The sequence below is a fragment of the Myotis davidii genome, unplaced genomic scaffold, assembly GCF_000327345.1.
Source record: "Myotis davidii unplaced genomic scaffold, ASM32734v1 scaffold449, whole genome shotgun sequence".
In the NCBI taxonomy this organism is placed as follows: domain Eukaryota; kingdom Metazoa; phylum Chordata; class Mammalia; order Chiroptera; family Vespertilionidae; genus Myotis; species Myotis davidii.
The window spans coordinates 1,301,360-1,316,909 of NW_006383007.1; the positions used below are offsets into that span (position 1 = coordinate 1,301,360).

General features: G+C 36.8%; 1 protein-coding gene across 1 annotated transcript in view; it reads left to right on the plus strand.

Moving 5' to 3' along the window:
• Nucleotides 1-10,633: 10,633 nt before the first annotated feature.
• BMP2K (BMP2 inducible kinase) overlaps nt 10,634-15,550 on the plus strand; it is a 104,168-nt gene continuing 99,251 nt past the window's right edge. The window contains exon 1 of the mRNA XM_015557639.1: nt 10,634-10,688. Within this exon, the coding sequence (XP_015413125.1) occupies nt 10,634-10,688 (55 nt within the window). The remainder of the gene's footprint in view (nt 10,689-15,550) is intronic.

A 15,550-nucleotide genomic window follows, 5' to 3' on the forward strand; every position in this document is an offset into this window, starting at 1 on the left:
CCAATCGGCCCTGCTCTGAGCCCGACCAGGGGCTGCACCTAGGGATTGGGCCTGCCCTCTGCCACCCAGGAGCAGGCCTAAACCAGCAGGTCGTTATCTCCTGAGGGGTCCCAGACTGCGAGAGGGCACAGGCCGGGCTGAGGGACCCCCCTCCGCCCCGAGTGCACAAATTTTTGTGCACCGGGCCTCTAGTTAAAATATATTTTAAAACTTTTGAAAACCTGAAGTTCTCACCAAATCAATGACTTATCTATCATCTATCTTAGATGAATGAGATAGTTTGTCACCTCCTTCCTGTGAATAACTAATATTTATTGCCTGGACTATTGAAGTGGCTTTTAGTGTGTGTGTGCATATGTGTGTGTGTGTATGTGTGTGTGAATGTCACAAGGAATAGAGAATTAACTTTTTGCTATAAAGTAATCCAAAAATATTGTTGGCCAAAAGTTCGTCATCTTTACCTACACCCGCTTCCCTCTTATTTTAATGATCATCCTGTGTCTTTGAGACCTTTTTTTTTTTTTAATGCTGAAATGCCTTTCTAATTTGTCTCCTGCTTTTTCCCATGACTCCTCTTCAGTCTCTTCAAATAATGCTTGCCAATTATCTTAGAATTATTTTCTTGCTTTGTTTTGGACTGATTAAGGTTCTCTTTCCTTCATTTTATTTTTCTCCTCCATTAATTAGAAATTATATACTAAATTCTCTGTACTTGCACTGGTTAACAGAAGACTAACCTTAGTATCTGTAGGCCTCACACGTATTATAAGAAGCTTAGAATGCTCTGCCTTCTATTATCAGCATTCTCTTCTACTGATTTATAATATTGTCCAGGATTTTACATCTACACTTTTCTTTAAATCGCAAATTAGACATTGTATTTATTGCTTTATAAGTCAGTGCTCTTCATCTAGGCTCATTCTGATACCTTCTTCCTTTAAAATTCCTTTAGTGAAGGTAATTTTGTTAGCATGAAAAATCTTTATTTCATCTTCATTCTATAGAGCTTTTCTTGATATAGAATCTGGCAGAAAGTTATTTTCTTTTAGTATTTTGAAGGTATTTTGCTGTTGAAAGTTGGTAATCACTCTAATTATCTTTTTGGGTAATCTGTCTTTTCTCACCGATGGCTTTGATGTCTTTGGTGCTATAGTCATTGTTTCACTGTGATGGTATGAATGTGGTTTTCTGTTACTTTATTTTAGAATTCTTGGTTTTAAAAAAATCTGGCGGCCCTAGGTAGTTTGGCTCAGTGATAGAGCATTGGACTACGGACTGGAAGGTCCTGGGTTCGATTCTGGTCAAGGGCACATGCTCGGGCTCTGGCCTCTATCCCCAGTGGGGGGCGTGCAGGAGGCAGCCAATCAATAATACTCTCTCATTGATGTTTCTGCCTCTCTCTCCCTCTCCCTTCCTCTCTGAAATCAATAAAAATTAAAAAAAAATCTGGCTGATTGGTGTTTTTCATCAGTTATGGAGAATTCTCAACCGTATCTATCCTAATAATGCTTCTTCCCAGTTCTCTTAGATGACAGATGTTTATTGAATCTTCTCACTGTAAACTCCAAGTCTCATAACCTTTCCTAGCTTCCATCTTTAACTCTTTGTGCTGCATTTTGGTACATATTAGCATTCTACTGCATTCAGAATATATCTTCCAGTTCCCTCTTGCACATGTGCTTCATATGCTGTTACCCTTTTTAGTTATTGTATTTTTTCATATTAGAAATTTAATTTGTATTATAAAATTGCCTGGCCATATTTTTATCATCAGTTTCGATAATCTATGGGTCCCCTTTTATGCTCTCAATTTCCTATTTTGTTTCTTTAAATATGGTGGAACATAGTTATTTTATATTCTGTATTTGGTAATTTAAATATTTATTTCTATGCCATTACCATATAATCTTATCAGATGAGTTTATAATCTTGATAATTGGTAAAGTGACTAATGCCACTACATCTTATTCCTTTTAAAAATTGTTAGCTATTTTTAATTCTTTGCACTTCTATGTGAATCTTAGAATCAGCATATCCAAGTCCATAAAAAACTAGTAGAAATTTTATTTGAATTATAATGAATTTATCAAATACTGTGTGAGAAATGGAAATCTTTATAATAGCCTTTTTTTCCCATTAAACAAACATACAAATTCCAGTTAAGTTTTCTTTGTATTTTATTAAAGTTTTATAATTTCCCTTCTAAAGATCTCATGCATCTTCTATTTGATTTATTCCTAAAGTGCTTTTATTTTTTTGTTGCTATTATAAATGATATCTTTATTTTTTTCCATTTTTTAATGTATGTAATTTTATTGATTTCAGAGAGGAAGGGAGAAGGACAGAGAGATAGAAACATCAATGATGAGAATCATGATCGGCTTCCTCCTGCACGCCCCTTTTGGGATTGAGCCCACAACCCAGGCATGTGCCCTTGACTGGAATCAAATCCAGGACCTTTCAGTAAACAGGCTGATGCTCTATCCACTGAGCCAAACTGGCCAGGGCTCCATTTTTCTTTGTATTGCTCATGTATAAGAGTGTAATTACTAATTACTTTCTAATGCAAATCTGATGAATATATACCTTTGCTTAAAATCTTCCTATGGTTTCCTCACCTTCTGCATACAAAGTTCACACAGTAATGATCTGGCATGATTAGAACCATTTTTGACTTTCTACCATGCCTCATCTTCTGTAACTCCATATTTTGAGACTTGTGCTTTAGTTATATGGAATCTGTTATAATTCTGTGGACAAACTCTGATTTTTGAAATAAGATGTTTATTGAGACATAATTTACGTATCTCAGAATTCAAATTTTTAAGTACAATTTAGTGATTTTTAGTAAATTTAGTATATTGGACTACCACTGCTATCTAAGTCCATAACATTTTTATCAACTCAAAAAGGAAGCCCTGTACTTATTAGCAGTCACTTCTCATTCCTCCTTTTCTGCCCCAATCATTTGCAGTCAGTAATCTAGTTCCTTTTCTTTATAGATATGTGTATTCTGGGCATTTCATGCAAATGTAATCAGATGATATGTGGCCTCTGTGTCTTGTTTCTTTCACTTAGCATGTTTTCAAGTTTCATAGCATGTATCTGTATGCCATTCATTTTTATGGTTGAATAATATTAAATTATATAGGTAGTGTCACATTTTGTTTATCCATTTTACCAGTTGATGAACATATGGATTGTTTCCACTTTTTGGCTATTATGAATAATGCTATTAACATTTGTGTACAAGTTTTTGTATGAATATTTTCAGTTTTTCTGGGTTTATTTTTAGGAATAGTATTCCCGGACCATATGGTAACTCCATGTTTAAGTTTTTGAGACCTGCCAAAGTTTTCCACAATGGCTGTACCATTTTATATTCTCACTGGCAATGTATGAGGGTTTCCAATTTTTCCACATCCCTGCCAACACGTTGACTTTTTTTATTATAGCCATCTCCATGGGTATGAAGAGGTTTTGATTCGATTTCCATAGACTAATGTTGAGCATCCTTTCATGTGCTTATTGGTCATTTGTATATCTCTTTGGAGACATTTCTATTAAAATCTTTTGCCTTTTAGCCTGGCCAGCTCAGTGGTTGAGTGTCGACCTATGAACTAGGAGGTCACGGTTCGATTCTCAGTTGGGGCATATGCCCAGGTTCTGGGCTCGATCCCCAGTGTGCGGCATGCAGGAGGCAGCTGATTGACAATTCTCTCATCACTAATGTTTTTCTCTCTCTTCCTCTCCTTTCCTCTCATCAATAATAAATATATTTAAAAAATCTTTTGCCCTTTAGAAAATTGGATTAGTTTTCTGATTATGGTTCAATGGTAAGAGTTTTTTATAGAGTCTGGATACTAAATCTTTATCAGATATAGGATTTGTAAAAATCCTTTCCCAATCTTTGGGTTATTTCTTCACTTTTTAAATAGTGTTCTTTGAAGCACAAAAGTTTTAAATTTTGATGAATTACAATTTATTTTTTCTTTGTACTTTTGGTATCATGTCTAAAAAAACTAATTCAAGGTCACAAAGATTTCCATCTTTGTTTTCCTCTAAGAGTTTTATAATTTTAACTAGAGGCCTGGTGAATGAAAATTCATGCACTTGGGGTGGGGGTCCCTCAGCCTGGCCTGCACCCTCTTGCAAACCAGGAGACCTCGGGAGATGTCCGATTGGTTCATTGATTTTTAAGGAGAAGAAGGGAGAGGGAGAGAGCGACAGAAACATCAATGATGAGAGAGAATCATTGATGGGTTGCCTCCTGCACGCCCCCTACTGGGGTTTGATCCCACAACCTGGGCATGTGCCCTGACTGGGAATCGAACCCGGGACCTAGTAGTTCATAGATTGATGCTCAACCACTGAGTCACACAGCTGGGTGGGGGCTTTGCTTTTAAGTGTATATATGTTTATAATTATTATATTTTCATGATAGATTGTCTCATCATTATAAAATGTCCTTTCTAGTCTTAAAATCTAATGTATCTGATATTAGTATAGCCTTTTCAGCTCTCTCTTTGGTTACTCTTTGTATGGTATATATTTTACCATTCTTTCACTGTTTAGTTATTTGTGTCTTTGAATTCTAAAGTTCCAAACTAATTTCTGGCTCTTTATTGATATTTCTACTTGATGAGATATGATTTTTATATATTTCTTTCATTTTTTAAGGTATTGCTTTATTTAGTTCTTTTGAATGTATTTGTCATGGATGATGTAAAGTTCTTGCTTGGTATGACCAACACCTGGGTTTCTTTAGAAGCAGTTCTCTTGACTGCTTTTCCCTCTCTCTATAGTCCATAATTTCCTATTTCTTTTCATGGCTTATAATTTTTTGTTGAGAATTGGACAGTTTAAGTAATATAATGTGGCAACTCTGGAAATTACATTTCTCTATTCTCCAGGATTTGTTTAGTGACTCTCTTGGTCTGATTATGTAAAGTCTCAATTAAAAAATAATAATTATTTGCCACCAAAGTTTCTCCTCAGTTGGGTTAGTGGTCAGCTAATGATAGGTCAGATATTTTCTTGAACACCTAGAACCAATAAGTCGTTTAGCTTTTGCTGAGTGGCTTTCCATGTAAATTGGCATGAGTTTCATGCTCTGATGCAGTTCACAACTTGTAGCCTTTACTTTTTTCTTGTGCAGAGCCTCAGTATCAGCCAGATGTGAGGGACTAGAGCTTTCTCAAATCTTTCCTGGTCATGCACAATGCCCTGTACTTGTGTGTGGCCTTCTGGATTCCCAGGAATGTGTCAGTTTTTCAGAATTCTCTATAGACTTTTTATTCCCAATTTTTCTATGTAAAGTCTTTTGTTCATTCTCTTATTATTTCTATTTGTTATCACTGCCTAAGACACTGCCGTGTTATACAGTTGCTGCTGATTGTTTTCAGCAAATGCTCGGAGATAGTGCTTTTCACACAGTGTGAGTTCTGAGTCAGGTTAAATAAAAAGTCTGAGAATAGAGTTTTTCTTTCTTTTCTTATTATTTGTTTACTTACTTATTTTTTATTGTTTAAAGTATTGCTTATGTCTTCTTTTTCCCCCATCGACCCTTCCCTAGCCACTCTCACCCCCCAGGACAAGCCCCCACTGCCCCAGTGTCCGTGGTCCATGTCCACTGGTTATGCTAATATGCATGCATACAAGTCCTTTGGTTGCTCTCTAACCCTCCCTCCCCCCACCGCCCCCAAGTTTGATGGTTCCTTTGGTGTTTCTCTGTCTCTGGATCTATTTTTATTCACCAGGTTATGTTGTTTATTATATTCCACAAATGAGTGAGATCATGTGATAGAAAATAAGAGTTTTTCTAGAGAGCTTCCTGACAGGTCTAATTAGGACGTTTTGGGCTCTTTGGTGAGTCCAAGTCTTTTGTTTCCTCCTCTATTTGCTAGGCTAGTAGTTTGCATTTACTGTGGTTATGAGCTGTATTTTTTAAGAGTATTGTGGAACTGGGAGAGAATAATGGAAATAGGACAAGTTGAAATGTCACAGGATCACTGTTTTTATTGAGACTTAGTCATTTTTCTTTCTTTTTTTAATATTGAGTTTTTACAGAGAGCAAGGGAGAAGGATAGAGAATTAGAAATATCAATGAGAGAGAAACATCGATCAGTTGCCTCCTGCACACCCCCTACTGGGGATGTGCCTGCAACCAAGGTACATGCCCTTGACTGGAATCAAACCTGGGACCCTTCACTCCCTAGGCCGACGCTCTATCCATTGAGCCAAACCGGTTAGGGCTAGTCATTTTTCTTTAATAAAAGTTCTTCCAATTGTTGCAAGCCTTTGGGTAATTTCCAGAGTTGTGAAAAAATTGATGTTAGCAATTTTTGCCAGCTTTCTCATTCCTTTTATGGAGGAACAGATTTTTGGAGGTCATCAATTTTCTATTTTGGAAGTGTTCCTCTATCCCCTGATTTTTTCTTTTTGGATCCTTGCCCAAGGACATGTTTCCACTAATTTGAGACAGAGAGGAAGGAAGGGAGGGAGAGAGATAAGAGTGGGGGGCCTGGGGGAGAGAAAGAAACATCAGTATGAGAAAGAAACATCAATCATTTTCTCCTGTAGATATCCCAACTGGGGATTGAACCTACAACTTAGGTATATGCCTTGACTGAGAATCGAACCCGAAATTTTTTGGTGTAGAGGACAGACAATCCAACCATGTGAGCCACCCAGCCCGGCTCCACCTGATATTTTTACACCTGTTTTTTTCCCCATGCCTCACTTTACCTTTTTGGAAACTACAATACATTTTCCCAAGATTCAGCTCATATATATGTATATATATTTTGTTGTTGTTATTTTTAATCTTCACCCCAGCATATTTTTCCATTGATTTTTAGAGAGAGTGGAAGGAGGTGGAGAGACAGAGAGGGGAACATTGATGTGAGAGGGACACATCAAAAAACTCAATTTTTATCCATAGATAAGGACACTTTTTTTGTAACACATTTTAGAAGTTACTTAAGAAATTTCAGGACCATTTTATAAAATACGCAGATTAATTTATTGACTTGTGTACAGCTTTTACACAAAAAACTTAGTCTCCCCCAAAACTTTTAAACCCATCAGAGACTTTCTTATCTTCATTTAGTTGACTTGATTAGGGATAGCTTATAAGTGTTTTTGAAATTCTATCTAGTCTCCAGAAGTGGGAAATTTTTCAGAATGTAGTTATTGTAGAGAATTTAAAGAATTTATGACAGTCTCTGAAGTCTGTTTCAAACAAAAGTATTAGAAAACTGTATTAAATTATCGCAATGATGTAAAAAATCAATGTCAGTATCTTTGATGGTAGTATTTATTTTTTAGTTTCTGTGCATATAATATCTACATATACAAATATGTAATTTGTTTGGTATAAAGTGGATCCTAAAGTGGTAACTGTTTTGTCTTACTGTTACCAAATACTTAAAACACAGGAGAATGCTAATAATTGATTTTTGTTGGGAAGCTCTTACCTTGGAAACATTTATATAGAGTCGTGTGTTGCTTAATGATGGGGATACATTCTGAGAAACGTGTCGTTAGGGAATTTTGTACTTTGGTGAACATTATACTTACACAAATCTAGATTGTACAGCCTACTACACCTCTAGGCTATTTGGTATAGCTTATTGTTCCTAGACTATAAACCTGCACCGCATGTTACTGTACCAAACAACAGGAGATTAAATAAAGCATAAGAGAAAATGATGCTATCAAGAGGTGCTGTAACTGTGAAACAATGAGACTGCTGTGGATGTACGTAACACAGCATTCTGTTTTACAGCAAACTTTTCCCCCTGTAAATAGAAAAAGTATACTTTAAAGTAATGACAAAAAAGTATTGTGTAGTAAATACATAAACCATAGTCATTTATTACCATTGTCATCAAGTATTATGTACCGTACATAATTGTATGTACTCTACTTTTATACGACTGTCAGCACAATAGTTTGTTTACATAGTATCATCCCAGACACATTAGCGATGCATTGCACAATGACATTATGATGGCTACGATGTCACTAGGCAATAGGAATTTTTCAGCTCCATTATTATCATAGTAAGGATCATCACTGAACATGTCATCCATTGTTATGCAGCGTATGTCTCTACATAGTTCTCAGTTAATGAGAAGTACATGATATTTGCATTCTTATGGAAATAATCTTAAAAATGATGGCTACTTTCCAGGGTCTGATCTAACAGCTAATGTACTTGATGCCTGTTTAGGACTGTTGACTGCAAACAAAAGAACCCATCTCAAATTAGTTCACCGTAAAACAAATTTTATTGGCTAAAAACCAGAAACTTTATATCCTGAATAGATATTTATAGTTATTTTAGCCTTTTTGTAAGCATTTTTAATGCCTACACAAGATGCTATCCTATGTGACATTATTCACCATTTTTAATCATTTGCATATTGCTGGAAATATAGGTTTCCACATTTTCAGCTATAATTTACTTGTAATGGAATTCTATAAATAAAATCGAGACAAAGAATATGAATATTTTTTGCCCTAGCTGGTTTGGCTCAGTGGATAGAGTGTTGGCCTGAGGACTGAAGTGTCCTGGGTTCATTTCTGGCCAAGGGCACATATCTGGCTTGTGGACTCGATCCCTAGTAGGTGGTATGTAGGAGGCAGCTGATCAATGATTCTCTTTCATCATTGATGTTTCTACATCTCCCTCTCCTTTCCTCTCTGAAATCAATAAAAATATATTTATAAAAAGAATATGGATATTTTAAGGTTCTTAATATATGATGTACAATTTTCATGTATGATTATGGTAGTAGTATTTACTAATTTCCATATTCACCAAGAGTGGATGAAAAAATAATTGATTCCAGAATATTTTTGCTAACAAATATAATGATGCTTTAAATTATTAAATGATTATTTTGGGTCGAGGGATTTTATTTTAGGCAGTAAGGAACACAGCTATTCATTGTGGCTATGATAGATGATAAAGGAAGGTATAAATGAGGATAACTCTTAGATATATGTCTCTTGCTTTGGTCTTTTCTCTGGTCTTTTACTTGCAAATCTGCCAGTTCCATATCTCCAATTGGATGTCCCGTAGGCATCTCTAACTTAACATGTGCCCAACTGTGCTCTTGATATTTTATTCAAACCTTTCCTGTTGTCTGTCAAGAACTGTTAAGAATTTGAGCCCCAGCTAGTTTGGCTCAGTGGATAGAGTGTCTGCCTGAGGACTGAAGGGTCTTGGGTTCGATTCTGATCAAGGGCATGTACCTTGGTTGCAGGCTTGATCCCCGGCTCTGGTTGGGCCCGTGTGGGAAGCAACCAATCAATATGTTTCTCTCACATCGATGTTTCTCTCTCTCTGTCTCTCCCTGTCCCTTAAAAAAAAAAAGAATTTGAGATTTTACCCTGCTTATAAGCTGGCAAGGTAGCTTCCCATAGTTTCATGGATGCTGGCAGAAGAGATGAGACTTGAAGGATTTTATTTCTCACAGCAATAGCTGCAGGCAGAGGATCAGCATTGGCTCCATTTCCCAGAGCCTCTGTTTCCACGGGGCTATGTGAAAGGGCCAGCTGACATCTGCACATGGAGTGGATTGTCTTACAAGACAGGAACCCTGAGCTTAGGGTACTGGAACCTTTTATAATGGGCAGCAGGCCAGCCCCAGGGAAGAAGGGGGTGGAGGGTCAACCTCTAGTTAGTTTTGTTCCTAGCATCTAGCACCTTTTACAGTGTTTGGTACCTGTGAGCAGTTTATATATACAGGGTATCCCAAAATGCGTATACACTCTTGAACAGCTGATAGCTCAATTGATGTTACTTTCTTTTCAGCCAGACTAAGCTTTGAACAAAGGAAATTCATCCTAATATGCTACTGAAAGTTTGAAAACACAGTTGAAGTACAAACATTGCCTTTATAATTATTTAAAGTGTGTATACATTTTGTTTTGGGGGTTATGTATACACACTTTAACAGCTGATAACTCACTTAATTTTTACTACTTTTCAGGTTTAACTGATTTGAAATAATGGGTGAAGCCAGACAAAGCTTTGAACAAAGAAAATTTATCCACTAGACTTTTTTATGGGGATACACAAAAGATAAAGTTTACGGTACAAAATTGGCAATATTTGATGAATTGAGGATGGACAAATACTAAATGAAACGATTCTTGATACTTACGATTCCATTGCTTTGCCTTATCAGTAGTGCCTAGACCAGAATGGTCATCAGTTTGAAAACAGAAAATAACAAAAAAATATTCATTTCTGTAGATTTGTATAAATTTTGAAAATGAACTTTATGCTAATAAACACTGACTTTATAATCACTCAAAGTTCGTATACATTTTTTTTGGACACTATATTGTTGAATGGATAGATAATGATTTACATGGTAAAGAAGTGAAATTCTGTTTTCAGAATTTGTAGCATATATTAGAAGGACTATATAGTCAAATCAAGGGAAAATGATGAATTAGTGATTAATTGCTTTTTATTCATATAGGATCAATATAATGATTGCAGCTTATCAATTAGAACTCCTTCCAGTACAACCAGTTTATTAATATTAAGTCATTCACTCAGCAAATACTTGAGTACCAGGCAATGTGATAGGCATTGATGATACTTTGATAAATGAGATATACACAGTCTCTGTCTTATGGAACTTACAACACAGTTGTGAAGAGAGGTACTGAATAAGTATAACACGTATAAATGTTGTGGTGGATAAGTTTTTAGAAGTTTTTGTTGTAGGGGTTGCAAACTCAGATGTCTGCACAGGCCAGGCAGGTAATGTAAAAGAGAGTGAGAACATTGAAACAGCCAAGAGTAGAGGAAGCTGTGATGAACTGCAGAGAACATGAACTGTGTAAATGATACAGCAACAGACAGCTCAGTTTTATTGATATCATATAGGAGTGAGGACCCATTCTTTCCTTATTTCCAAGTTTTTTCAAGAGAAACTGAAAAGTCTAGATTGTCATCCAAGGTATTACAATTTTCTGAGGTACTGTGTAGTCCAAATCAAACATAGTTTTGACTTACAGTCCTCTTTAATATAAGGAATATAGCCTTTTAACTAAGGTTCTATCAAGAAAAAACTGTGGAGTTGTGAGGGCGTGAGGACATTCTATACAGATTACCCTATTTTCATTTTATTCCCCCTAAATTTTAATGTTATTCCCAAATCCTCTCATTTGTAATTTATTTATTTACACACACACACACACACACACACACACACACACACACACACACAGTAGAGGCCTGGTGCATGAAAATTCATGCACTGGAAGGGGGGGGCTCTCAGCCCGGCCTGCCTCCTCTCATAGTCTGGGAGCCCCCAGGGGTGGGAGGCGACAGGCGATCAGGGGAAGGAGACGCCCCATCACATCTCTACTGCTGCCTCTGCCGGCAGCACAAGCCTCGGCTGGCCCTGGTTACCCGAGACTCAGGTTGCCCTGGGTGGCTGGGCAGCCGACATCTAAGGCTTGCCTGCGCCTCCGGCTGGCCCTGGGTACTGGGGGGCTGAGGGGACTGGGGGAATCCAGAGGCAGGCGTGCGGTGGGGCGGCGGTGACTGAGCGCCGCCATCTTTGAGGGTGTGACAGTCAATTAGCATATCCCCTCCTTATTAGATAGGATGTATACAGGTTTCTTATGGCATAGCTAACAAGACTAGGTGTGGATATAAAAATCATTAGAACATGAAATTCATAAGGGGAAAAAAAAGACCTCTGACTCCATCTTACCAGCTTTGTGTTATTGGACTAGCTCAGGGGTGGGCAAACTTTTTGACTCGAGGGCCACAATGGGTTCTTAAACTGGACTGGAGGGCCGGAACAAAAGCATAGATGGAGTGTTTGTGTGAATATAAATTCAAAGTAAACATTATCACATAAAAGGGTATGGTCTTTTTTCCCCCCAATAGTTTTATTCATTTCAAATGGGCTGGATCCGGCCCGCGGACCGTAGTTTGCCCATGGCTGGACTAGCTGCTTACCTTCTTTCTCAGTGCTTAGATTATTCCTCATCTATACAATGAGAGTAACAGTTAATTGCCTCACGATGGTATGAGAATTAAATAATGTACTAGGAAATGCTTTGTATGTTGTCAGGGCTCTATGAATGTTGTGTTCTTGCCTTTTCTTTTTAACTCCTCTTCCTCCTATTCCCCAGCCATTCAGTTGTACCTGACTCATTCTTTTATTGCATTGTGCTAGATAGCACCTACTGATACAATAACTTGGGCAATTTTAAAGTACTAATCCTCTTTAGGGATATTTTCAGTTTTAAAAGAAACTCCTAGAGTCATTGCCTTAACCTAATATTATGAAAGTTTGATGTACTGTAGCCCAGAGGTTATTGGGTAGGCAGATCTTTGGCTCAAATCCCACAACCAAATAAATGCCTGTTCCACTTATCTTGAAGACAGCTTTCAAATAACATTGTTTTCTTTGGCAGTGGTTGAAACCAGAAGTTGCTGACAGATTGGTATTTTCTCTCTCGTTGATTTGCATGATGTCTGAAGATAAACACAATACAGAAAGACCACATATAATTTTATCTTTTCCTTCCATCTCTCTTCTTTCATTCCTGGGAAATAAACTTGATAGGAGTAAACACTGCTAAAACCCAGTCTTTCATAAACATGTGCTTGTGTGTGTTCGGATGTTGGAGCTGTAGGTATCTAGGATACCATAAACATTTCAGTGGCAAGAGACTTATGGTGCCTTTGGGGAAGTTGTGTGTGAATAACAAGTAGCAGTGTCTTTCTTGTAAAATAATAATTCTCAGTGGTGGTGGTAAGGTTGGTACATGGCAAGGGAGAAAAGAATTCCCGGGGGGAAAAATCCTGTGTTTCTTGTTTTTGTTTTTGTTTTCAATTTTATTATGAAATATTGAAAGAACACTATAGTGAATAACCATATACCCATGATATAGATATAACTACTACTCTTTCCTCTGTACATTTTTGAAAAAACGCATGGATAATTCTGAATAAGGTTGATGTATGTACTAGAATAATTGTTCATTTACTTAGGTGGCACAGAAAGGTACTATGGTTAGTTAGGACAGTATACCCATATTAAGAATGTATGTGTGTTTAATCGTTAAGCATTATTTATTTTTATTTTTCAATTATAGTTTACATTCACTATTAATTTGTTTTAGTTTCAGGTGTACAGTGTAGTGGCTAGACAATCATATACTTTACAAGGTTTGGCCCTGATATTTCCAGTACCCACCTGGCACCATACACAGTTACAGCAATATTATTGATTTTGTTCCCTATATTGTACTTTACAATCCTGTGACTATTTTATAATTACCAATTTGTACTTTTTAATCCCTTCACTTCTTTTACCCAGTATCCTTTAAGTATTAATGAGTAAAATGACATGAAACCTACAGCTGACTTTCAAATTGTTCACCAATAAAAAAGTTTACTTTCAGGATTAGATTTAATCAAGGATTACGTATGGCATTTTATTGTAATGTCTTCTACAATCTAGAATAATGCTGCCCCCTCTTTTTTACTTCACATGTGGAACACTGTACAAGACAATTAGCCAAAGAGTCAGTTTCTTGGACTTTGTAGGATTGTTTCTTTGTACATTATTTTTCTTCTAGCCCCTGTTTTCTTAACTGGAAGTTTAAGACTTATTAGGTTAAAGGTTTTTGGCAGAGGCACTGCATAGGTAATGCTGTTTACTTCATATTCAATCACATCAGGAAGCACATAATGTCTGTATCAGCAGTTTTCAACCTGTGTGTCGCTACCCCTTTGGGGTCGGACGACCCTTTCACAGGGGTTGCCCAAGACCATCCTGCATATCAGATATTTACATTACGATTCATGACAGTAGCGACATTACAGTTATGAGGTAGCAACGAAAATAATTTTATGGTTGGGTCACAACATGAGGAACTGTATTTAAAGGGCCAGAAGGTTGAGAACCACTGGTCTATATTAATGCCAGTGTTAGTGATGCCAAGATTTCTTCCTTGTAAAGGAATGTTTTGCCTTTTGACAATTTGGCATCACGTGACTATCCTATTTCTCATTAACCTTTCATCAAGGATTTTGGCGTACATTGAGAATCCTTGCTGAATCAGTGTTTTTGTTTTTTTTTAAAAATATATTTTATTGATTTTTTTTTATAGAGAGGAAGGGAGAGGGGATAGAGAATTAGAAACATTGATGAGAGAGAAACATCGATCAGCTGCTTCCTGCACACCTCCTACTGGGGATGTGCCCACAACCAAGGTACATGACCTTGACCGGAATTGAACCTGGGGACCGTTCAGTCCGCAGGCCGATGCTCTCTCCACTGAGCCAAACCAGTTAGGGCTGAATCAGTGTTTTAATAACGTACTTCTCAGTTTTGATATTTTCTTCTCCCAATTATGTTGACAGTCTTTACCATTTTGGGGAGTGAATAGTGTCCTTCAAAGTGTTGGCTAAGATAATAGGTTGAAAATCAGGATTATAGAAAACATTTAATGGTATCTAATTTTATTAACTCATTTCAAGCTGGATTTTCAATTCTTTGGAAAGAAACTACTGATTAGGAGCTGAGAATCATTTATTGATTGCACATTATACCTGAAGAAATTAATTTCTTGACTAAGAAACTGTTTTCCTTGTAGTCAGGTTATGTCAAAGAAGCTAGTGTATGCTAGTTTTAGCAAGGCATTTAAAAATACCTCTTTTTTTTAAAAAAAATTTTGAGCCATTTGGTTAATTCAAAAGTGTTTTAATAGTTATGCTCTAAACACATTGATTATTCATTTTGCATTTACAATGAGTAAATGATTATTCATTTTGCATTTACAATGAGGCCCTGGTCAGGTTGCTTAGCATCTAGTGAGAGACAGGTTAATGAACAGATAGGATCCAGGTATGCTATGGTATGTATAGGAAGCTATGAGAGGTTTTTTTTTTTAATGCCAACTCAAAAGTTTATTGACATTTTCTAAGTATTTCTTTACAGTAGCAGAAGCGAAATGGCAGAGCAGTAAAATAAAACCAGCAGAGTTTCTCAGATTAGGCTTAGTTTTACATTACTAATCATTTTTTAAAAAAATCTTTATTGTTCAAATTATTACAGATGTCCATCTTTCCCCCCCCCCCATAGCTCCCCTCCGCCCGGTTCCCACCCCAGGCCCTCGCCACCCCACTGTCTGCATCCATAGGTACTGCATACATGCATATAAGATCTTTGTCCCATCTCCACATCCCCCCTCCCCCACATTCTCCTTCCCCCCAGGAATTACCAGTCTGATCCATTTCCATGCCCCCGATTTTATTACATTCACCAATTTATTCTGTTCATCAGATTTTTTATTCATTTGATTTTTAAATTCACTTGTTGATAGATATGTATCTGTTGTCACTTTGTTGTTCATAATTTTTTATCTTCTTCTTCCTGTTCTTAAAGAATACCCTTCAGCATTTCATATAATACTGGTTTGGTTGTGATGAACTTCTTTAGGTTTTTCTTGTCTGTGAAGCTCTTTATCTGATCCTTAATTCTAAATGATAGAT